Genomic DNA, 23,650 nt, shown 5'->3' with positions numbered 1-23,650 from the left:
AAAAATTCACCAACTTTGAGAGAGTGGCATGGACATATATACACTACCAAATGTAAAATAGATAGCTAGTGGGAAGCAGCCGCATAGCACAGGGGAATCAGCTCAGTGCTTTGTGACCACCTAGAGGAGTGGTATAGGGAGGGTGGGAGGGAGATGCAAGAGGGATATGGGGATATATGTATACGTATAGCTGATTCACTTTGTTATACAGCAGAAACTGACACACCACTGTAAAGCAATTATACTCCAATAAAGATGTTAAAAACATTCACCAACTTTGATAAGTCTTTTTTTAAATGCACGCTGATAATGACAGCTGTCACAATACAATCTAACAAAATTGTTTCAAATGAAGTTAAAGACAACTAAGTGCTGCTAGAGCCATCTTATGGAAAAAAACGAACGAACCTTTTGGCCAACCCAATAAATCCTTGATTTTGCTCGTGTTTGGGACCAAGTGACCACAGCTCCTTTTACCTCAGTCAGTTGGGTGAGCTTAAGCCATCTCTCCTTAAAAAACAGCACTGGGAAATTTAAGAAATTTATCTATGGAGCACATTTTGCGTAACGATTTATAAAAAGTAGGTTCTGCCCATGTTTTAAATAAAATGAACACAGGGTGTTGGTGGGGGAAAGGCGGATGTGAGGAAGGTAAGTGGGTCCTAGTATTGTCACAGGGAACTGAGGCCAGACAGTCTGTTGATGGGCGAAATATGAGAGGCAAGAGATAAGAAAGAAGCCTGTGTTTTGAAAAACACAGTCCATATCAGTAGATCAAAACAAATGTGGCCATATACGAAGAAAAATGGTTTCTGCTTTTATTTCCATGGTCACACACTAATTAACTTAAAAATATGTGTTATCATTATCAACAGCATTTGCAAGATCATCTTCTATATGACTATTTGACTTATCCAAAAACCTGATTGTCTTGATTGTCGAGCTTTGTTTTGAATTTATTATACCAGATTTGTAATAACAATATAAAACAACAGCCTTGTTATAATAAGCCTAAAAATACAGAGGTAGATAAAGAACAAGATAGAAATCTCCTGCTTTAATTGCAATCCCCTGAGGTAACCAATATTAACAGTATATCTTCATACATCTTCGTCTGTTCCTATGAACATACATGAACATATTTACATATACAGTGGGTGGTTGCTGGTTTTATAAAGATGTGAACAAATGAAATATATAACTTCTTTCATTTAATAATAGTTTAGAGTCATCCTACCAGATAAATTCATATAGATTTACTTCAGAGTTTTAAATCTAGAGTATGAATTTACTACCATTTATTCAACTGCTCCTCAAATGATATACATTTGGGTGATTTGAGGTTTTTCCACCACATGTAGTACTGCACTAAACACCTTTGTGACTGCACACTGTTTTAATTTTATCGCCATGGATATCTGAGCCCTGAAATCCAACCTTTCAAACGCTACTTCCTTTCCCCCATCCTCCCTGTCATTTGGAGAACAGAGCTGAAGGGAGACTAAAGATGAGCTGTGAAAGCCAGTAATTACTCCATACAGCACATGGCCAGCAGCCTCCTGCTACAATATTTACGTGCTATTCCATTGAGATGGCACTCTGCTCACATGACCCAAATGCAGTTCTCACTCCACCAAGAACACAGCTGAATCCAAACTGCATTGGCAGCTTTGCACATGCTCCGTCTGGCCCTGTGAATCCTCACTCACCCATTGAGATTTCTTTTGGTTTAAAACAACACACCAGCTGCTGAGGCTCCGTTACCTCCAATATTTTCCTGGCCCAGATCCAAGACAGGTGGCCCTCTATGAAAACCGTTTTTCAAGGTTTGAGCTTTTTTTTTTCTGTATTTGTTGGGGGATAGAGGGTGTATAATATTTACACGTGGGTATAGCTGATGAGTGAGACCATAGGAAGTAACTCTTTTTCCTGTCAGGTATTACAGGAATAACATTTACTTATTTCCATCATTTGCCTTGACAAGGACCGGCAGCTCTAATGCACATTTAATTCTCAAACAGAGGTCTTGGAAAGGGATGCTGTAATTGACTGTTGTGTTGACTATAACGTGTAAGATGATGTTTTCTCCTCTCTAGAGACCTGGATGCTTTTTGCCATTCTGATGGTAAATGATGAGACAGGCAACCATGGATTTCAGCACTCCATCTGTGTTTGATCAGCAAAAAGGTAAAAACGCTGCTTTAACTCACCCTTTGGTTCTTTGCATCTTTAGTCCAATGGTAGGGATTTGCAGTTGTACAGGGAGAGAGAGTAATGTGTGTGTGTGGGGGGGGGGGTGGGTGATGTGGGAAGAGGATTTCACATAGGAAACAAATCTGTTCTAAATGTTCACTTCTCATCTGATAAGCATTTAGAAGGGAAAAATAAGCTTATGGTCTATTAGTCTTGCTAAAGTGCTCCTACCTACAAATTTTAAAAATTGGGTTTCAAGCACACCAGCTATTTCAGATAGTATCATCTTTATTCTCATTAGCTTGTTGTTCAAATCTTTAAAATATATACATTATAATAAGTAACATAAACCCAATATCTCATTGCTCTAGTTTCATAAATATCTCTTGATTCCCTTCAGGAATATATGTTGCCCAGATTTATGCTGTAGTTGATATATTATCTCATCCGAGGTTGTGTAATGACTTATCACTATGTTATTATTTGCAGTGAAAGGATATATCTTTCTTACTCATAGTTCCCAGTGTGGAAGTAATTTTCCACACAAAAGGATTGCTGTGAAATTGATCCATCCTTATAAAAAACGTGTATTCAGCCATTCAGTCTGTGCATGTACATTTTGCATATGAAGTGTGTGTGTGTATGCATATATATGTATATATATATATTCCTATATGTAATTATGCATCTTTTCTCTGTAAGTACAGAAAATTTCCATTCTTTAAATGTAAGTAATATTTTAGAAGATTTTATTTTTATATGTCTGATATCGAAACCACTTTCAATACCCTCTGAGTATTCCTCGGAATCCTAAGATCCTTTGGTCATTTACCTGTTTTGGCTACACCGTGAAAATGGTGGTCTGTGAAAGCCTCGTTAAGAAAATTCATTGCTTCTTTCTTTTTCCCTTTTCCTGCTCTAGGCCATAGTGTGTTTACTACCTACCCTTCAAGCTACATCTGGTTTCATGGGTGAATTAGTTCAGTGCTTTGTCAAGTTACAGACTTACATTTAGATTTCTGAGTAACGTGTGTGTGTGTGTGTGTGTGTGTGTGTGTGTGTGCGTGCATCTTCAAGATGTGCCAGTTTACACAGCATTGGGGCTAGGAACACCATAGAGAAAGTGATTGTTACAGTTTTGCCCACCACATCCTTTGTACAGTTTGTATCACTGACAGCGATCAGCAAAAGTGAAAAAATGCTTAGATCCAAAGACCACATACTGGCTAAAAAATGACATTATTGAGCTATGCAATTCAAAGAGAAACACAGTGCATTTATTTTTTAAGACTAATTTGAGGGAGCTAGAACTGAGCACTAGCCCCTCGTAATGAATCCATCTGTTCCAGTGTTGTGTCTCCTAACAGGACTGAGCCCAAAACATAGTTAAAATATTAATTATAATATTTATTTTCTTATAGCACCTTTCATGTGAGCAATTCACAGCTATTTCTCCACCCTAGACCTGATTCTTCCCCTTGTAAGTTAACCCTCTCCCTGACACCTCCATCTCTATTTCTCAATCATTTCTCTGTAGAGGTGCTGTGGTATGGTGGAAATAGCATGGGCGACATAGGTTAGAATGGCAGAATAACTACTTCTTAGCTGTGTGACCTTAGCAAGTTACCTGCCCTCTCTGGGCCTTAATTGCCTCAGCAGTAAAATAAAGGAAATGATGCTCACCTAGCAAGGTTGTTGTGAGAATCTAAAATAATGCACAAAAAGCACCTGTCACATTGCCTGATATGCATTAACTACTTTCAAACTATGGCTGCTTTTGTTATTATCGCTGCTGTTATAATTATTACCACCCTAGACTGAGTTCCTCAAATGTGAAAGACACCTCTCTATGTCTAGCTTGAATTTAGCAGTCCTCAGAACAAATGAGGGTTTAGTTAAGGCCAGTTGACTATACTACATTAATTATTTTCTTTAGAACTCCATTTAGAGCAACCCCTAGAGTAACAGTTAACTAAATGGTACCTGAATAGTTCTATTATCACATTAACCCTTCCACCTTCTTAAAAGCATGAAAGACCATAATAGATTTAGATCATTGCATAGATTCTAAATACCATATTGTTGGGCAAAACCATGGTGAAGTGACTTTCTCTTGAAAAGTTGAGTATGGGTAGGGCTTTAGTAGAGGATTTTCCTTGAATTCCTAATATCTGGGGAATCAAAACTCTAGTGTCCACTAGCTTTACATGCAGATGTTGACAAAAGACATTACATCTGGAAAGATCTTAGAAGTCTTATAAGACTGCTGCGACGGCATCACCTTTATGGAATGTAGACATCAGCATTTAGGTACGACTTTGTGTCTATTTTATTTTGCCTTCAAAAGAAAAACACTATCAAAAACCAAGGAAGTCCATGGTGTTCTCCACAACTGGTTGGCATTTGAGTACTTGTTTGAATTATGTATGGAAAGTCATTGACATTGTGGATTGTTCCCGAGGTTGGCTTGATTTTTGTTTTTGTTTTTATTTTTGATTCTGAGTCATTGCATCTTCTACCAGCTGTTAATTCATCATGGGGGTGGGGGGGGGAGGAAATGTTGCATTGCTGTTCATAAGCATTTTTATTATTTTTTTATTATAATTATTAAAGACTTGGCTTTCTCCTCTCATCACTGTGAGATTACAGATCTACCTGAATGAAATGTAACATTGAAAAGAAAAGAAAAACTTGGCCACATATAAAAATCACCTAGACAGTTTTTGAAAATCCTGATGCCTGGATTCCACCACTGGATATTCCAGTTTATTTGGTGAGGGGCATGGCCAGACAAAGCTCCCCAGGAAGTTCTAACATACAACAAAGATTGAGAACCGCTCATTCCATCCATCCCCCTAAGATCTCAGATGGGAAAAGTGAAGCACTGAGAGGTTAAAATGGGGGCCAATTTATGATCATAACACACAGCTAATTAGTAACAGAGGGGACTGAGACCCAGGTGTTTGCTATCCAGACAGCAGACTAAGAAGTTTCTTTCCAAGGGCAATCTCTGGTCTTATCAGCTACTTTGAAGTGGAGGTAAGGCTCAGGCAGCTCTGGCTTATGGTTGCCCAGAGAATGGTCAGCAGTGTGCACTTGAAAAATATGATGAATAATGACCTTCAGTTTGGCTCAAACCCAAACCAGGTGGATTTGGTAAGTCTGAGTCCCTCCAATTGCATTTTTCTATTTTTCTCTTTAGCAGAGGTGATAAGACAACCCCATGTGCCAGGGGCCTGGGGACAGATGGACATTTGCTCTAGTCCAGTCTCAGTCCTCATCCCAGTTGCATGGACTTGGACAAACTGATTGATCTTCTCATCTGTGAAATGTGGATAAAATTATACATTCACAGCGTTGCTAGGAGGCTTAAAGATTGCGATATCTTCTTGGCCAAGGGGATTCGGGCCGTGTCTCTGGCTTGCCCTGTGAAGCTGTGAGGGAGGAAGCCTGGGTCTTCAGAGCTCTCCACTCCAGCTTTGTGCTTCTTGCTTTCACCACAGCAACATCTCTCTGGTCCCACGTGTTTTCCCTGGCTGTCTTCCCTCTCAAAGCCCACACGCAGGAAAGGACCTGTAGTAAAATCATTTACTACAGAACACAGAGGTTCCTACTGAAGTTCAGACTTCAGTTATGTAACCAAAGATCCCTGCCTGAGGAGGAACCCAGGCCTCAGAGAGAAAATAGAAACGACAAGGGAGGTCCCAAGGGCCTCACCCAGCCCAGCCCTGCCCCAGCTCTGTCAGAAGGGTTTGAGGAGGCTGACAGTGTGTCTGCAGGCACCTCTGGGGATGTGGCCCACCCTCACCGGTTTTTCTCTGGTAGAGCTGTTGAGAGAATGCAAGGAGGGGCTCGGCCCTCCAGCCCAGATTTATACTGAGCATCGTGTCCTAGGGCCGCTCTAACAAATTACCATTTACTGAGTGGCTTCAGACAAGAGAAATGCAATCTCTCACAGCTCTGGAAGCCAGAAGTATGAAATCAAGATGTCAGCAGGGGGTGTGCTCCTTCCGAAGGCTCTAGGAAAGGGTCCTTCCTTGTCTCCTCCAGCTTCTAACTGCTGTGGCTTCATCACCCCAGTCTGCCTCCATCTTCACATGGCCTTTTCCTCTGCATGTGTGTCTGAGAATTCCCTCTACCTCTCTTATAACAATACATGTGCTTGCATTTAGGGCCCACCCAGATACGCCAGGATAAGCTTCTACTCTCAAGATCCTTAACTCGATCTTTCAACATGTGAGGTGACATGTACTCTTTTGCCATATGAGCTCATAGTCACAGGTCCCAGGGACTAGGACATGGATATACCTTCAAGGCCACCATTCACCCTGCTACTTGGCATGAAAAAAGGTCAGATCTCAAGTTCCTTCTCAGAGGTAGACAGCCTCATCGCTGGGTTTTTGGTAAAATCCATTCTCATTAAAGTTGGAAGAAAGGTTGGCATTTGGGAGGTGGCATGGAAAGGGCATAAGATAAAATGGCAAAACTGAGGTTCAAGCCTAAACCTGCCTGACTTCAAAACCCATCTTTTTTCTACTGCAATACTCTTCCTTGATCAACCATACATTTTAATGAAGAAATAAGGCATTAACAAAAATTTAAATTAATGAAGCATGCATTTTTACAATCAAGCTGTTATCCCATGTATTGTGGATTTTTTTTGTGTGTGTGTGGTACGCGGGCCTCTCACCGCTGCGGCCTCTCCCGCTGCGGAGCACAGGCCCTGGACGCGCAGGCTCAGCGGCCATGGCTCACGGGCCCAGCCGCTCCGCGGCATGCGGGATCCGCCCGGACCGGGGCACAAACCTGCGTCCCCCGCATTGGCAGGCGGACTCCCAACCACTGCGCCACCAAGGAAGCCCTGTATTGTGGATTTTTAAAATTTTTTTATTTTTTTTTTTTTATTTTTATTTTTTTGTGGTACGCGGGCCTCTCACTGCTGTGGCCTCTCCCGTTGCGGAGCACAGGCTCCGGGCGCGCAGGCCCAGCGGCCATGGCCCACGGGCCTAGCCGCTCCGCGGCACGCAGGATCCTCCCGGACCGGGGCACGAACCCGCGTCCCTCGCATCGGCAGGCGGACTCCCAACCACTGCGCCACCAGGGAAACCCTGTATTGTGGATTTTTAAAGCTCCCACATGCAGATGTGCTGGTTTTAATTTCCAACTTTTCATCCAAAATGGGAACGCCAAACAAAAAGAATTTAGAGTGCACAGATATGCACTTTGCTGAAAAAACAAAAGTTAAAATTCTGATGTGACAAAGGAAGAATGCCTCCAAAGGAAGAATAAGCAAATTTTCAAAGGGGTTTGGAAAGAGAGTAGAGAAAAGGCAGGCAAAGGAGACAGGAAAGAGAGGGGATGATTTGGGCTCAGCTGATTTTAGGCACAGACCTTGAATGGGATGAAACCCAGGAACACTGAGGAGAATTCTGTGATTGATTTTCAGACTGATGGTCCAGATACAGGAAGATTAGCTGGCAGGTGACCATTCCAGAGGTTCAGAAGCAGATTATCTGTTGCCTGTGGGAAAATGCTCTGCCTTCTCCCTCTCTTGGTCAAGAAAGAGGAAGAGAGGGAAGAAGTAACAGGGGAAGAATTCTTTTTCCACTTTTCTTGCCCACTCAAGACCTAACCCAGGCAAACACGTTGACTGGAAGCCTGCCCCTCCGGCTCCTCTGCCTCCTTCTTTGTGCTCTTTGTCCTCTTTCCAGCACACAGGAACTTCCCTTCCATCAGCCAACTCCTGGGAAAGGCTGTGACACACCAATCCACTCCCAGCCCCTCTTCTGGACCTAGCTAGAGGGAAGCCCCTGACTGATCTTATCCAAACAATGACCATTCACTGCCTTAGAGAACCATGAAACCGAAAGTGATTCAGTGGATTGGGGTTGAGGGGAGTGGTGTCGTTGTCAGCATTCTCCACCATAGGACAACCATAGTGTCCTCGGGAATGGGGCCTCTTGCCTGACTATGCATGGCAAGAAGGAGAATCTGGGAGTGGTACGTAGAGGGAATGAAAGCCCGCCTGGTGAGCCAGATCTCCTGAATCAACCCTGATGTTATGTCCCACAACTTGGCTAGATCAACTTCAGAAGGCAAATCCTCAACTTAGCCCCTTGTCTGGAAGTCAGCTGGGTCACCACACTGAGCTTTTCCTACCATCTCTATTCATTAACTCCATATTTCTTTAGTAATTATTAAACAACTGTGTTGATTAACTGATATCCATAGATTTTCCCTTTGAGGCAACCATTTGGATGCAAGGATATTTTAATGGAGCCTAAAGGAAGAACCACTAAACTTGTAGCTATTTTTATTCCCAAACAAATAGAAAAACAAACCTCTCACCCATCCGCAAATATAGGACAAGGTGAGGAGGTGAGGGTCTAGATGCACTGAGACCCAAGGTTGGTGTAAAAGATGGGTATGGGCTAGACACCGTATTGCAGAAAGACCACATCCACCCAGGAGTCATGTTTAGCACACTTGTAAGCCTAGTAAATAGGTCCGTGTGCTTAATAAGGGCCCTAAATTTGTTTTCTCTATGTAAAATTTTAAAATGTCAGTTGCTTATTGATGAAGCCACTCTTGTTTTATTGGGTCCATTGGGGGAAGAAGTGAAGGGATAATGTTCCAGCCTACATGGGAACTATTTCCATTTCTAAAAGTATCCTCAGAATTTAAAAATATACACATATAACATTTCATAGCATTCTAATGCTTTTTTAACTTTTTGTTTGAAAATCATTTCAAACTTAAACATTGTAAGATCACTATAAAGAACACTGTCTTTTACCCAGATTCACCTGTTAACATTTTATCCCGTTTGCTTTATTGTTAGCTCTTTCTCTGTGTCCATCTCTCCATCTCTGTCTTTGTATCTGTTTCTCTCTCTCTCTGCCTCTTTCTCTATATGTATGTATGTATATGCTTATTTGTGTTTGTGTGTGTGTGTGTGTGTACGTGTGTATGTACTTTTATCTCATCTGCCTGAATTCCAATTTTGTCTATTGATCCAATAATGTCTTTTATAGCATTTTACCCACAGTACAGGATCCAGTCTAGGATTAGGTACTACCTTTAGTTCTCAGGCCTCTTTAGTCTCCTTTAACCTGGAACATTTCTTTAGACTTTCTTTGTCTTTTATGACATTGACATTTTTGAACTTACAGTCTCTCTCTTTTTTTAATACCAACTTCCTCCTTATGGGTTTGTCTGACACTCCCTCACAGCTAGATTTAGATGATGCATTCCCAGCCAGAACACCACATGGGCGATGTATCCATCTCAGGTTATCACAATATGGTTTAAATTCTTTTAGATGGTAATTTGGTGTTACGGGTGTTGCACTATTAGATATCAACTGGTTCTTACCAGAGTTTTTTAAGTACTGGGGTTTCTTTCTAAATGTAAAATTAGCATCACCTCCTTCAAAATATTCAAGCAATACAAAAAAGAATTCAGTATAGAAAGTGTTGTATTCTCTTAACTAGCCAAGGGCTTTGGTCTTCAGAGTCTCTTAGCCCCAGCCTGTTCCCAGCTTCTCGGCCGCCAAGATAGACCCTAGCAACTCAACCTCCATGCGGGGATGGGGAGTAGCTTCCAAATGGAGACAGAGGAGATCAGGCCAAGAATATTAACCAGTAGTAATAATCAGAAGAAGAGCGATAACTCTGGTTTATTAGGCAGCTCCCATTTATTAAGCCAGACACTATGCAAAACTTTGACTCCTATCATCTCACTGGATCCTCAACACAGCCTGTGAGATAGATTCCATTTCTAGTCCGTCTGAGGTTACATGACTTATCCAAGGCCACACAGGACAAAGGCAAAGCTCCCATTTTTAACTCTGGTTTCTGACCCCCAAGCCCTCCTCACACTCTTGTTCACCATGAAGTTATTCTTTCTGGATTCTTATAACCCACCTCATCAATCCCTTCATGACTCCTAGCACAAAGGAAAATAAAGGTGATGGCAGCTAGGTTTGCTCACGTCTCCCCAGGGCTGAGCTTCCATTTGCAATGAGTTCTGCCCAGTAGGCTCAGCTTAGTGACAGGCCTTCCTCTTCCATGGTAGGAGTGGATCCAGTCTCCATGGCAACCTGCCTTTAGAGCAAAGAAAGACACCAGAATCCTAGGAGGAGGAGGAGGAGGCTAAAAGGGTAGGATTACACTGGAATTCAACCTGTGGAACTGATGTGATGGGAATATTGGGAATTTGTAAGGTCAGGGCTTGGCTTCCACCCCAGAAGCTTCTGAAGCCAGGTTCTTTATCATTTTCCTACTCAACCTATTTGTTCTGTGCAGCAACAGGTTAACATTTCTCCAAGAGACATTTCAGAGGGCCCTGACCCTGTAATCAAGGTCACAAATAAATAGCAGTTGATAAAGAGGAAAGAGAATTATTTTAACCTTGACATCCTAAGCTTTGATCCTGGGTGACCCCAAGATCATTCCTCTGTTCTCTAACTCACAACAGTAAATCAGAACACAGTTTGGTGTTCAAAAAAAACCCCCCCCCCACCAACAACAACAACACCTTACTTCTTTTTTTTTTTTTTGCGGTATGCGGGCCTCTCACTGTTGTGGCCTCTCCCGTTGCGGAGCACAGGCTCCGGACGCACAGGCTCCGCGGCCATGGCTCACGGGCTTAGTTGCTCCGCGGCATGTGGGATCTTCCCGGACCAGGGCACGAACCCGTGTCTCCTGCATCCGCAGGCGGATTCTCAACCACTGCGCCACCAGGGAAGCCCCACACCTTACTTTTAAGAATCACGAGAGGAACACCTGAAATTCATCTGAAATGACATTTTTATCCTTCTTACTTAGTGCTATTCAAGTCAGCTGACTCAGCATGACCACTACGCAGAGGTCTCGAGATGGGCTCGCAGCTGTCTGCTTTCAGGTGGTCACTGCACAAACCAGTCCAGATCCTGTAAGTGTTTTGTCTTAGACTAGTAGTAACTTGTAGAATTGAAAGGAACTCAGTGAATGTGTAATCCAGCTCCCTCATTTTTTACATGTGAACACTGAAACAGAGGGGTTGGCAGTGGTACAGTGTACTGGACTGTAATGGCCGCTTGAGTCAAACCAGACAATTCAAGTCCCAGTGCTGCCACTCTTTTTACCGACCCTTTCCAGTCAGGCCCCAGCAACGGTCCTGCTGCCGGTGTCATTGGAGCCAACAGAATGAGCCTGAGCTTGGTTCAGAAGTAAAGGGGAGTTTTCTTCTTTGCTCAAAGAATAGAGAAACGCGAGCTCACTCTCTAGAGGACACGCTGTCCCTACAGGCTGTGGGCGGGGCTGCTTTATAGGATCTCCTCATTGGGGTGGGGGTGGGGGCGTGGGGGTGGGGGTGGGCGGAGCTCTCGCAGGGCAGGCACGGCCAGACTGCTCAGGCTCCAGAGCTCAGGGCCCCGTGCAGCGTCTCTGCCCACGCCCCGCGGCCATCTTGAATTGAGGTGGTGTGTGCAGTAGCGCTTCTGCCCACGCCCAGAGCTGAGGTATCTCGCACGGACACTCCACCCGAGGAGGAACTCTGGTCTGAAGTGCCAAGTACCAGTACGAGGCCTCTGCACGCGGCTCCCTGTGAGCAAGTGAAACCAAACTAATCACAAAGGAAAAAAGAAAAAAGGTTAGACTATTTTATTATCCAGATTCTATTTTACCATGAATTGTTAGTGGGCTATGCTGGTGACACTTACTGTGTGACCCTGCTGTTTAACATCTCTATACCTCACTTTCCTGCCTTGTAAATTAAGATGATGCTATTACAAAGGATTGTTTATAAAGATTGAATTAAAGAATACATGCAAAGTACCTGCAACCACTGCTGGCCCATAGTAATCACTCAGTAACTGCTAGAGAGTGTTATGGGTTTGTTATAAAGATGGTTATAACACTCTTCAGAGGATTGTTAGAAAGATTCAGTGACATAATACATACAAAGCACTTGGAACCATGCCTGGCCCAGAGTAACCACTTAGCAAGTGCTAGTGATTCTTATAGATGACTTACCTAAGGTCATATGGACAACCGGTCTTCCCTGGTCAAGAGAACATCCATCCCTCAAGTTACCTGCCCCTCTGTAATGAATTCATAGCATAACACTCCTTTTTTTAATTTTATTTTTCAATTTTTTTATACAATTTTTAAAGGTTAATTTCCATTTACAGTATTACAAAATATTGTCTATATTGCCCATGTGTACAGTATATCCTTGACCCTATCTTATATCCAATAGTTTGTACCTCCTACTGCCCCCCTCCTCCCCACACCCCCCACTAGTTTGTTCTCTATGTCTGTGAGTCTGCTTTTTGGTTGTATTCACTAGTTTGTTGTATTTTTTTGGAATTCCACATATAAGTGATATCATACAGTCTTTCTCTGTCTGACTTATTTCACTTAGCATAATGCCCTCCAACTCCATCCATGTTGCTGCAAATGTCAACATTTCATTCCTTTTTATGGCTGAGTAGTATTCCACTGTATATATGTACCACATCTTCTTTATCCATTCATCTGTTGACAGACACTTAGGTTGCTTCTATATCTTGGCAATTGTAAATAATGCTGCTATGAACATTGGGGTACATGTAGCTTTTTGAATTCGTGTTTTTGTTATATTCGGATATAAACCCAGGAGTGGAATTGCTTGGTCGTATGGTAACCCTGTTTTTAGTTTTTTGAGAGACCTCCATACTGTTTTCCACAGTGGCTGCACCAATTTACATTCCCACCAACAGTGTAGGTGGGTTTCCTTTTCTCTACATCCTTGACAACATTTGTTACTTGTTTTCTTTTTGATGATGGCCATTCTTGCAGGTGTGAGGTGATGTCTCATTGTGGTTTTGATTTTCATTCCCTGATGATTAGCGATGTTGAGCATCTTTTCTTTTATGTGTGTGTGTGTGTGTGTGTGTGTGTGTGTGTGCAATTGCTTTTATAAACAAATTTTAGGCTGGAATAAGGAGCTCCTAGTTCATCATGTTGGAGATTGTCCTTGCTGCTATAGGCTGTTGAAGTGTGCCTCCCTTATGATGTGGTTGATGTGGGAATAAGGACCTTGGCATAGCGCATACTCATATAAGGACTGAGGGGTACTCTTGTTGAGTTCAGCAATGATCTGGTTTAAGCTGCTTTCTGATACAATTACCCTCTCTGGGGAATTAACACTGCTGCTCCTGTCATTATCATTGCTTGAACATGCACACACTTTGGTTCCTCTTAGTGGTTCCTTCCTTATTGTTTTTCATAGCATCCTGAGACTCCTGAAAAACAGGGTTTCTCTTACTCCTTTTGGACTGGGGAGAATGGTGATTGTCCTCTTTATTATCATTTCTTCTTCTTTTCTGCTTATTGTTCAGTGACTGTGTTTCTGATTCCAACAGCATGTCGGTAATTGGGTCTACATTCATATTTAGGACAGAGAACACATTAGTACTGGCCGAAGTGGCCCTGGCAATATTGGCCGAAGAAGCAAAGCAGGATGATGGTGAGGACCAGAGATGGACCAGTACAGGCCAAAGTTGCCCTGTAAAAACATTCTGGCATGGCATACCTCCCTAGCCCTGGCCCCCAAACTCTAGAAACCTTGAGTATCTTTTCACGTACCTGTTGGCCATCTGCATTTCCTTTTCGGAAAAATGTCTAAATGTCTATTCAATTCTTCTGCTCTTTTTTTTTTTTTTTTTTTTTTGGCTGCGTTGGGTCTTCGTTGCTGCGTGCGGCCTTTCTCTAGTTGCAGTGAGTGGGGGCTACTCTTCATTGTGGTGCACGTGCTTCTCATTTCAGTGGCTTCTCTTGTTGCAGAGCATGGGCTCTAGGTACTTGGGCTTCAGTAGTTGTGGCGCACGGGCTTAGTTGCTCTGCAGCATGTGGGATCTTCCCGGACCAGGGCTTGAACCCGTGTCCCCTGCATTGGTAGGTGGATTCTTAACCACTGTGCCACCAAGGAAGTCCCTTCTGCCCATTTTTTAATCAGGTTTTTTTTTATGTTGAGTTATAGGAACAATTTATATATGTTGGATATTAATCATTAGTCATATCATTTGCAAATATTTTCTCCCATTCAGTAGGTTGTCTTCATTTTGTTGATGGTTTCCTTTGCTGCGCAAAGCTTTGAAGTTTAAGTCCCATTTGTTTATTTTTGCTTTTATTTCCTTTACTTTAGGAGACAGATCCAAAAAAATATTGCTGTGATTTATGTCAAAAGGTGTTCTGCCTATGTTTTCCTCTAGGAGTTTTATAGTATCCAGTCTCATATTTAGGTCTTTAATCCATTTTGAGTTTACTTTTGTATATGGGGTTAGAGAATGTTCTGATTTCATTCTTTTACATGTAGCTGTCCAGTTTTCCCAGTACCACTTATTGAAGAGACTGTCTTTTCTCCATTGTATATTCTTGCCTCCTTTGTCATAGATTAATTGACCATAAGTGTATGGGTTTATTTCTGAGCTCTATATTCTTTTTTTTTTTTGGCTGCATTGGGTCTTTGTTGCTGCACATGGGCTTTCTCTAGTTGCAGTGACCGGGGGCTACACTTGGTTGCGATGCACAGGCTTCTCATTGCGGTGGCTTCTCTTGTTGCAGAGCATGGGCTCTAGGCGTGCGGGCTTCAGTAGTTGTGGCATGCGGGCTCTGTAGTTGTGGCTCACGGGCTCTAGAACGCAGGCTCAGTAGTTGTGGTGCATGGGCTTAGTTGCTCCAGCTCAAACCCGTGTCCCCTGCATTGGCAGGTGGATTCTTAACCACTGCGCCACTAGGGAAGTCCCATCTGGGCTGTATATTCTGTTCCATTGATCTAGGTGTCTGTTTTTGATAGCACTGCTTTTTGTGTGGAAATTGGAAGGGGCAGAATTTGCCTAGCAAAAAAACCACATCAGAAAGAAAATAATTCCCAGAAAAGCTCACAGGTCTTGGAGTACTTCTACTTTCCCTTTCCTCTTTTTCTGGAGTTCTATCCTCTCAGTCTAAGACTTGCCTTCTAGATATAACTCATCCCATTGCTTAAAAGCCAGCCTACCTGTTAGCTTCCATTTTCCATGCTAGTGCTAGGCAGGTTTCTAGACTTTCTGTGCTGTTCTAGGAATCAATCTAGTCTTGAAGCACAATCTTACTTTTTAAATTACTATAGTTTCATAATGTTTTACGATTTGATAGAGAAATCCTCCTTCAATACTTTTTTCAATTTTTTTTTGGTTTTTATTTCAATTGTTTTTTTCCTCTTTTTGTTTGTTTTTGCTTTTGGTGTAGTAATACATTCACACAATTTCAAGGTATAAAACAATGTACAGTGAAAAATCTCCCTTCACACCAACCCCTCCAGCCATCCAAATCCCCTCCTGGAAGCAAAACAATGTAAGAAGTTTCTTATATATCCTTACAAAGAGATTCTATGTATAGATAAGCAAATACTTAAGTATATTCTTTTTTTCTTATTTAAAGCCTAAATTTATCCATTTGTTTTTACAAATGAAAGTCAGTATCGTTTTTCTGAGCCCGCACCCCCAAAAAAACTGTTGGAACTTTCACTGAAATGACATTAAACTTAAAAATGAATCTGTGTAATAATTAAAATTAGTTATACTATTTAGTTCTCCTATCTGGAAACGTGGCATGTATCTTCATGAATCCAACTCTTTTCTTAGTTCCTTATTTAGATTCTGAATATTTATTACTGAGTATTTTATATTTTCATTTTAGTTATTTTCAATGTAAGAAGGAGTTAGTTTCCTCATATTATTTAATATAGAAGAACTATTTAGTTTCATATTTATTTTAAAATCTGGTTAACTTATTAATTCTAGTGGTTCTGTGGTTAATTCTCTTGTGCCATCCTGGTGCACAGGATGAAACCAGATGGACTGGTTTCAGATCCTGCTCTGCCATATAATAGCTGTACAACTTAGGGGAAATTATTAAACCTCTCTGTGCATCAATTCCCTCATCTGTAAATAGGGTAAAGATACTACCTACTTCATAAAATTGTTGAAATAAATAAATAGCTTAATTCAAAGGAAACTGTTAGGACAGTGCAAAGAACACGAGTAAAAGTTAGCTTTGATTAAACTTTGATAATTTTGCTCTTCCTTTGTGATTATTATCTCATTTCTTTTTGCTTCATATATTACTGCATTAGATAAAATTTGTCTTCTTTCTTTCCCTATTTTTTCACTATTAGGTGTGGCATTTGAAATTGATTAGAAATAAATGTAGTTAATCATATTCAGAATGAAATCTTTTATTCCTAGTTGTTAAGCTTTTTTAAGAAACAGATATCAAATTTTATTAAATGCCTTTCTATTCTTTATTCATATAATCATATATTTCCCCTTTGTTCTAGTGATGTGATATATTTTATTAATAGACACTGGAAAATCAAAACATCTATATTCTAGAATAAACTCTGTTCAGTCATGGTGTATTATTCTTTCAATATCCAACTTAATCTGATCTCGCAGAATTTAATTTAAAACTTAAAGCTCTGGGGCTTCCCTGGTGCAGTGGTTGAGAGTCTGCCTGCCGATGCAGGGGACACAGGTTTGTGCCCTCGTCTGGGAAGATCCCACATGCCGCGGAACGGCTAGGCCCGTGAGCCATGGCCACTGAGCCTGTGCTTCCAGAGCCTGTGCTCCGCAAAGGGAGAGGCCACAACAGTGAGAGGCCTGTGTACCGCAAAACAAAACAAAACAAAACAAAACAAACCTTAAAACTCTGAGTTTACAAATTGGGTCCATCTATAGATGCCTGTATGCACATGTCTTTAGCAGTTTATGCTAGCCTTAGAAAATAAATTAGAAAAATTTAATTCTCTTTCTGTGCTTCAGTATGAGAACTATTTGTTCCTTGGTTATTTGACATTTATCTTAATATTTTAAAATAATTCGCTCAACCTCATATTAGAATTTTTATGCTATTACCACTAACTTTAATTCTCTCCTTAGTGTACAAACAGCTCCTCATAGCTGCATTCCCAATTTTCAATTAATGTGTAGATTTTATTTTTGCTACAAATGAGTATAAACTCTAGCACAATGATGTCTCTCCAGCAGAATGCTGAGCTGCACAGCTTGTGGAGAGTAGGATATAGGCTGCTGTGAGTAAGAGAGAATGGAATGTGGAATATTGTCCAGCACCAAGAAAGGTCACAGGTTCACTGGAATATATGAGGGCTTTGCCACCTGAGTGAATGGGCAGCGATAGACAGTAGTGCATATTGGTCAGAGGGTTGAATCTGAGGCCTGACAGCCTGCAGCCTTATCTGAGTTTCACCACTTACTAACTGTGTGACTGAGTAAGTCATTTTCCTGCTCTATGCCTCAGTTTCCCCATCCATAAAGTGGGAATAATTCTCATAAGGTGAGAATTAAACGAGTTGATTTCTAGAAAAGATTTAGCACAGTACCTGGTTCATAATAAGCGTGGCATAATTGTTGACCATAATTATGATTGTTATTCAGACAGTGACAGAGACCCCCCCCAGAACAGTGGATGCTTTCATAGCTACTGGGAGACATTGTTGTGCCATCAAAATGGTTGTATCGAACTTTTTGCTAACTTTAGGATTGTTCTGAGTTTAATTCCTTCAAATATGCTACCAAAAATTCTAGAATTCAAAACTGTCCAGGAAACACAAAAAAGCTAAGAACCTTGGCTATAGACAGACCACAGACTCTATGGAATGTGATTGAGGTGCACTTTGGCCACATTCCCACATTCATGCGTATACCGCTGCAGAGAAGTTAGTTCTGCGATCCATGCTTTCCAAGCCACAGTTCCAGTGAATGGGCTGTAGGAGGAGCCTCCTCCAAGGTGTTATTGAGTTAGTACTATATGATAAGGTTGCCCTTACAAATTAGTGAAGAAGAGGAGAATTATACAATATTTGGAGAAAAAAAGTAATTGTGGCATACAAATATAAAGTTTAAAATTTCCATATTAATTACAGCTAAATGTTAACACATAATATGTATAAGGTTCCACGGGCAATGAATCATAAGTGCAATATCCATAGATTTTGTTGGTTTATTTTTCAAAAACCAACAAACTGAGAACTTAAGTGGCAAACAAGGAAAAATAACAGCAGCATAGATAGCAGATGAAGAGTTAGTGTCCTTAATGTATATAGAGCTCTTTCAAATCAATTAGATAACGACAGATGTCTTGAAATAATATGTAAAGGATACCAACAAGTAATTCATGAAATGGCCATAAACATGTGAAAAAACTTCTCTCAGGAATAATAAAAGAAATGACCATTGGAAATGATATACTCTTTTCCTTCTTTCACATCAGCATTAGTTTTTAAAAAGCAATAAGTCACAGTGTCATTAGGAATGAGGTGAAATGTATGCTCTCAAGCCCTGCTTAGGGAGGGTGTGTTGCGTCAACCTTTCTGGAGGACAATTTGACAAAGAGTCAATTCTATTGATTCCCAAGCTCATTTCTAGGAATGTGTCCAAAGGAAATAAAGATGCACAGAAACACATATATGCAGAATGTTATAGCATTATTTGGAATAGCTACAGAATTAATAATTCCCCCCAAAAGAGAAACAATTTAAATGTTCAGTAGTAAGAGAATGATTAAATCAGTTGTGCTAATTCCAGTCAATGGGATTTTATGCCACATTTTATAAATAACATTTTCAAATCTTACCTTATGGCATAGGAAAATATTTGTGATCCCATATTAAGTGTTTGAAAAAGAGCAACAATCAAAATTGTATGTACAGCATGATCTTTTTTTTGTAAAATGTAACTCCAGCACCATGCTAAGAACTATTAGTCACTGGTTGTTACAATATTAAAATACCTCTGTATCCTCAGATCAATAGAGATTATTCCAGCCATTCCCCAGGAACACACACAGCCCACAGTCCAGCAGCTAAAAAGTTGTCAACCCTGCTCCAGCTGTTAGGCCTGCCTCCAGTCTGATGGGCGACCTGACAAGCCAGTCACTAGATCCTTTTAATATTACCCTTCATCTGGTCCCTTATTGTGGGAGGGGAATTTGGAGTGGGAGGAGAAACAGAGATTCACTTAATAAATGAGTAGCAAAATGGCCTTAGTGTTAGCCAAACTCACATTGGATCTCAGAAAATTTCAGTCATTTTCTTCAAGTTCTATGATTGTATTCTCATCCATAGAAGAGCACAGTGTGGGAGATTTGAGATTTGCTTTGCTACCTTGGTCAATGAATCCTGCCCCACCAGCAGCCACTGCCCACAAGCTCCAGCCACAGGCAGGAGTCCAGTGTCCTAGGGCACTACCCACCCAAGCTACAGCACCTTCCAGAACTCTCTCCCTCCTGTTCTATGCCTCCTGGCCTCACAGCTTTTTGCACCTTTTAACCATTATGCTTGCTCCTTAGGAACTTGCCTTCTCTTTTATACAGCCTTTGGGTTGGGTTACCACTTATTTTGTCCATTTTGAGTGCAGGATAGGGAGCAGGAGACAGTTTAGATTTTAGAGGGGGAAGATGGAAAGGGCAGAGGCTCACAACTGCACATTCTGAAGCAACTAGGTCTTTCAGGTGTCCAAGCTTCCCCTCCTGCTAGCACTTCTCCCCACTCCCATATTTACATTACACAGGCAGGTGGAGGAATGAGGGCTCCAGGATGGGTGGGAAACAAGCCTATCAATCAAGTATATACAACATGCCAACATCTTAATAGTGATTATCTTTGAGTATATATTTTCTTCTTATCTGTATCTTCATAATTTTTGTAATCCAAAATGAAATAACATATGAAATGACGGATCAATTAAATCAAAATATCTGGGGTTAGCATTTAGGTATCAGGGGGTTTTGTTGTTGTTGTTGTTTGCATTACGCGGGCCTCTCACTGTTGTGGCCTCGCCTGTTGCGGAGCACAGGCTCCGGACGCACAGGCTCAGCGGCCATGGCTCACGGGCCCAGCCGCTCCGCGGCATGTGGGATCTTCCCAGACCGGGGCACGAACCCGTGTCCCCTGCATCAGCAGGCGGACTCTCAACCACTGCGCCACCAGGGAAGCCCTTGGTTTTTGTTTTTTATCTCCCCAGATGGTTCTAATGTTTAGCCAGTGTTGAGACCCAGGGATGTAGTCAACCTTACTTTACAAAATAGAGAACTGAACCCAGAGTGGTTCATAGTAATACACTTGGCTAATATTTCTGTTGTTCAAAAAGAAAGTTCTTTATGAGATTCAGATTTAATTGAGAAGTCATTTCTGTTGTCACCTTTTCTTTTTGCATTTTTAAATTGAAGTATAGTTGATTTACAATGTTGTGTTCATTTCTGCTGTACAGCAAAGAGACTCAGTTATACGTACATATACATTCTTTTTTATATTCTTTTCCATTATGGTTTATCTCAGGATATTGAATATAGTACCCTGTGCTATACAGTAGGACCTTGTTGTTATCCATTCTATATGTAATAGGTTGCATCCACTAACCCCAAACTCCCACTCCATCCCTGCCCATCTCCCCCAACCCCCTTGGCAACCACAAGTGTGTTCTCTATGTCTGTGAGTCTGTTTCTGTTGTGTAGGTAAGTTCATTTGTGTCATATTTTAGATTCCGCATATAAGTAATATCATATGGTGTTTGTCTTTCTCTTTCTGACTTACTTCACTTAGTATGATAATCTCTAGTTGCATCTGTGTTGCTGCAAATGGCATCTTTATCCATTCATCTTTCCGTGGACATTTAGGTTGTTTCCATGTCTTGGCTATTGTGAAAAGTGCTGCTATGAACATAGGGGTGAATATATCTTTTTGAATTATAGTTTTGTCCAGATATATGCCCAGGAGTGGAATTGTTGGATCCTATGGTAATTCTATGTTTAATTTTCTGAGGAACCTCCATACTGTTTTCCATAGTGGCTCCACCGATTTACATTCCCACCAACAGTATAAGAGGTTTTCCTTTTCTCCACACCCTCTCCCTCAATTGTTATTTGTAGACTTTTTAATGATGGCCATTCTGATCAGTGTGAGGTGGTACCTCATAGTTTTGATTTGCATTTCTCTAATAATTAGCAATGTTGAGCATCTTTTCATGTGCCTATTGGCCATCTGTATGTCTTCTTCAGAGAAATGTCTATTTAGGTCTTCAGCCCACTTTTTGGTTGGGTTGTTTGTTTTTTTGTTGTTGAGTTGTGTGAGCTGTTTGTATATTTTGGAAATTAAGCCCTTGTCGATTGCACTGTTCGCAAATATGTTCTCCCATTCCGTAGGTTGTCTTCTCATTTTGTTTATGGTTTCCTTTGCTGTGTTGTCACTGTTTTAGACCTCACAATATTACATACTCACAGCTCTGATTATACGGTTTAAATCAGCCTTACTTAACCATATATCCATAATCTATGAGAGTTGAGGGAAGCTATTCATTTATTTCAACTCTACTTGAAATGCTAGTGATATGCCTTATGAAATTATTTAAAGGAACAGAAGACTCCTTCTTCTATCACTTTTCCTAATTCTATTCCCAAGGATTGGAAAGAATGAGACCTCATTTCGTATATGTACTCTTCAATTTGCCAGTTGGAAAAGAATGTGCTAATTAAATCAATAAACATATTTATCAAATGTCTACAATGTATCCAACACTACTCTAACTTCTACTATCTAATGTTCAAGATTTTTTTTCTGCAAAAAAAGCAAAGCCATACTACCAAAATTCTAGTGGGGTCATATGAAGGGTGATTATTCACCAGGTTGGGTTTTATTCTGTACCTTTTATAAAGCAACAACTCCAATATAGTAAGAAGGGATTCCATTTCAGTTACCTTAAGGAACCCATGAGGCAGTCATGAAGAGGGAGAAAACACAGTCAAGACGATGAAGACAGCCATGGAAGCCCAGCTGACAGGATGACTACAAAAGGAGAGATGCAAATCTAGAGGACTACAGAGAGATAGATTGGTTCAATCTCTGACACTTGGACAAGCCACCCAAATTGCATTTGTTTTCTTAAACTATTTTTAGGTGATCACGGCACTTGAGGCAGTTTTACAAGTGGCCACAGTGGAGGGCCACTAGGAAGGATACCTTTTAAAGGACTCAAGGAAAACCCACTTCTCCAAATCCTTTTCAGCACAACAGTCATTGTTCATCAACATTAAGTGATTCATTATTTGGTTCTACACAGATATGAGAAAGACATATAGAATATTAATCACAGAAGGAACCTTAGAGGTCAACCTGCTACTCAATACAGACATCTCCTCAAGAGCATCCCAAGATATGCTTGATCAGAACCTGCTTAGACATGGGTAGTGATGAGGAGCACACAGCTCACAATATAATCCCTTCTAGTTCTGAACAGCTCTAGTTATTAAAAATCTTAATTATTCTAATTTCTACCTACCAATACTAGTTCTTCCCTCTGGATCTACAGAAAACAATCCTAAACTCTCTTCCCGCTTTTCCAACAGCTGTCATGTCCAACTAAGTCTACTCTTCTTCACACTAAACAAACCCCACTTCTTCACCTATTCCTCTCCTTCCAGAGTCCCCAGTTAAAATGGCAAATTCCTGACATGAACACTTCCCATTTCTTAAAAGTGAAAGAGGTTGGTGGTGTCATACATTTGATCAAGAAGAAAGTAATGAAGATCAAAGGAACAGTGGAACAAAGGAACAAAATAACACTTGGCGTACTTTTTAATTTCCAAAGACTGGCTAGGCTAGCATAGTCCTTCATAAAATAATTTAAGATTTATACTTACCTACTTACCAAAGAACTTCTTGACATAATATTTTTAACATCAAGGAGATTTCCACAAGACTCCAATGGGTGAGAAAGCTATTGAACATGAATATTACATCAATCAGTCCATTTATTGCACACATACTGTAGGTCCTATGCATTGAAGATTGAGTTCTTTTTAAGAATTAGTAGTATTAAAATGAAAGTTCATTTTATGAAAATGCACTCTGGGGAGGCATCATCACTGAAGTTTAACACAGACATGTTTCTTGGAACAGCAAATTCCATTTACCAGCACTGTCTCCCACCCCACGTCCAGCAGAGATGCGAGCCATGGAACGGCATTCACAGGTCAGAAGAGTCACCCCGAGGAACACAGTGATGCTGAGATTCAAAGAAATACAGCATGTGTTGCATCACAAGTTTGGTTATGAAGAAAGGTCTGATTGTGGCCAGATACTTAGCATTGAGATAATATTGTTGCAAGACTTCCTCCCCACAGAATGAAATCCCTTCTTTTCCACTCCCACGGCATGAAGGTTGCTTTGAGTATTTGTTCTCAGCTGGCACATGCAGAAAGCTTGGAGCTATTTTTCTCTTTAAAATGTTAGAAAGAAACTCCTTTTCCTCCTCCCATATGACTGGCACTTTATAAAACACTCTTAAAGCCTCAGCCAGTACACCCTGAGGGACTGTAGGAGAAAAGGCGAGAAATAGCAAAATGTTTCAGCTCACAAAATCGCTACAGCCTGCTGAGCA

At 40.9% G+C, this 23,650-nt stretch overlaps 1 protein-coding gene and 1 pseudogene across 4 annotated transcripts in view; one reads left to right on the top strand and one right to left on the bottom strand.

The window, feature by feature from the left end:
• Positions 1 to 23,650, top strand: part of ANKRD55 (ankyrin repeat domain 55) — a 422,110-nt gene that overhangs the window by 322,826 nt on the left and 75,634 nt on the right. Inside the window, exons 1-3 of one of the 4 annotated variants that reach the window (XM_067030989.1) lie at positions 2,170 to 2,187; positions 11,022 to 11,127; positions 11,689 to 11,826. Coding sequence is in view for 2 of the 4 variants with exons in the window: in XM_059061147.2 (XP_058917130.1) it covers positions 2,130 to 2,187 (58 nt within the window). In the remaining 2 variants the exon portion in view is untranslated. Of the gene's footprint in view, positions 1 to 2,096; positions 2,188 to 11,021; positions 11,128 to 11,688; positions 11,827 to 23,650 lie in introns of those variants that run through there. The other 3 variants (XM_067030988.1, XM_059061147.2, XM_067030990.1) reach the window with 3 other exon arrangements.
• On the bottom strand, positions 13,177 to 13,585 carry LOC131754759 (protein VCF1-like; annotated as a pseudogene).

This window comes from Kogia breviceps, chromosome 4 (assembly GCF_026419965.1).
Source record: "Kogia breviceps isolate mKogBre1 chromosome 4, mKogBre1 haplotype 1, whole genome shotgun sequence".
Taxonomy (NCBI): Eukaryota; Metazoa; Chordata; class Mammalia; order Artiodactyla; family Physeteridae; genus Kogia; species Kogia breviceps.
This window is presented reverse-complemented; position numbering and strand designations above follow the sequence as displayed.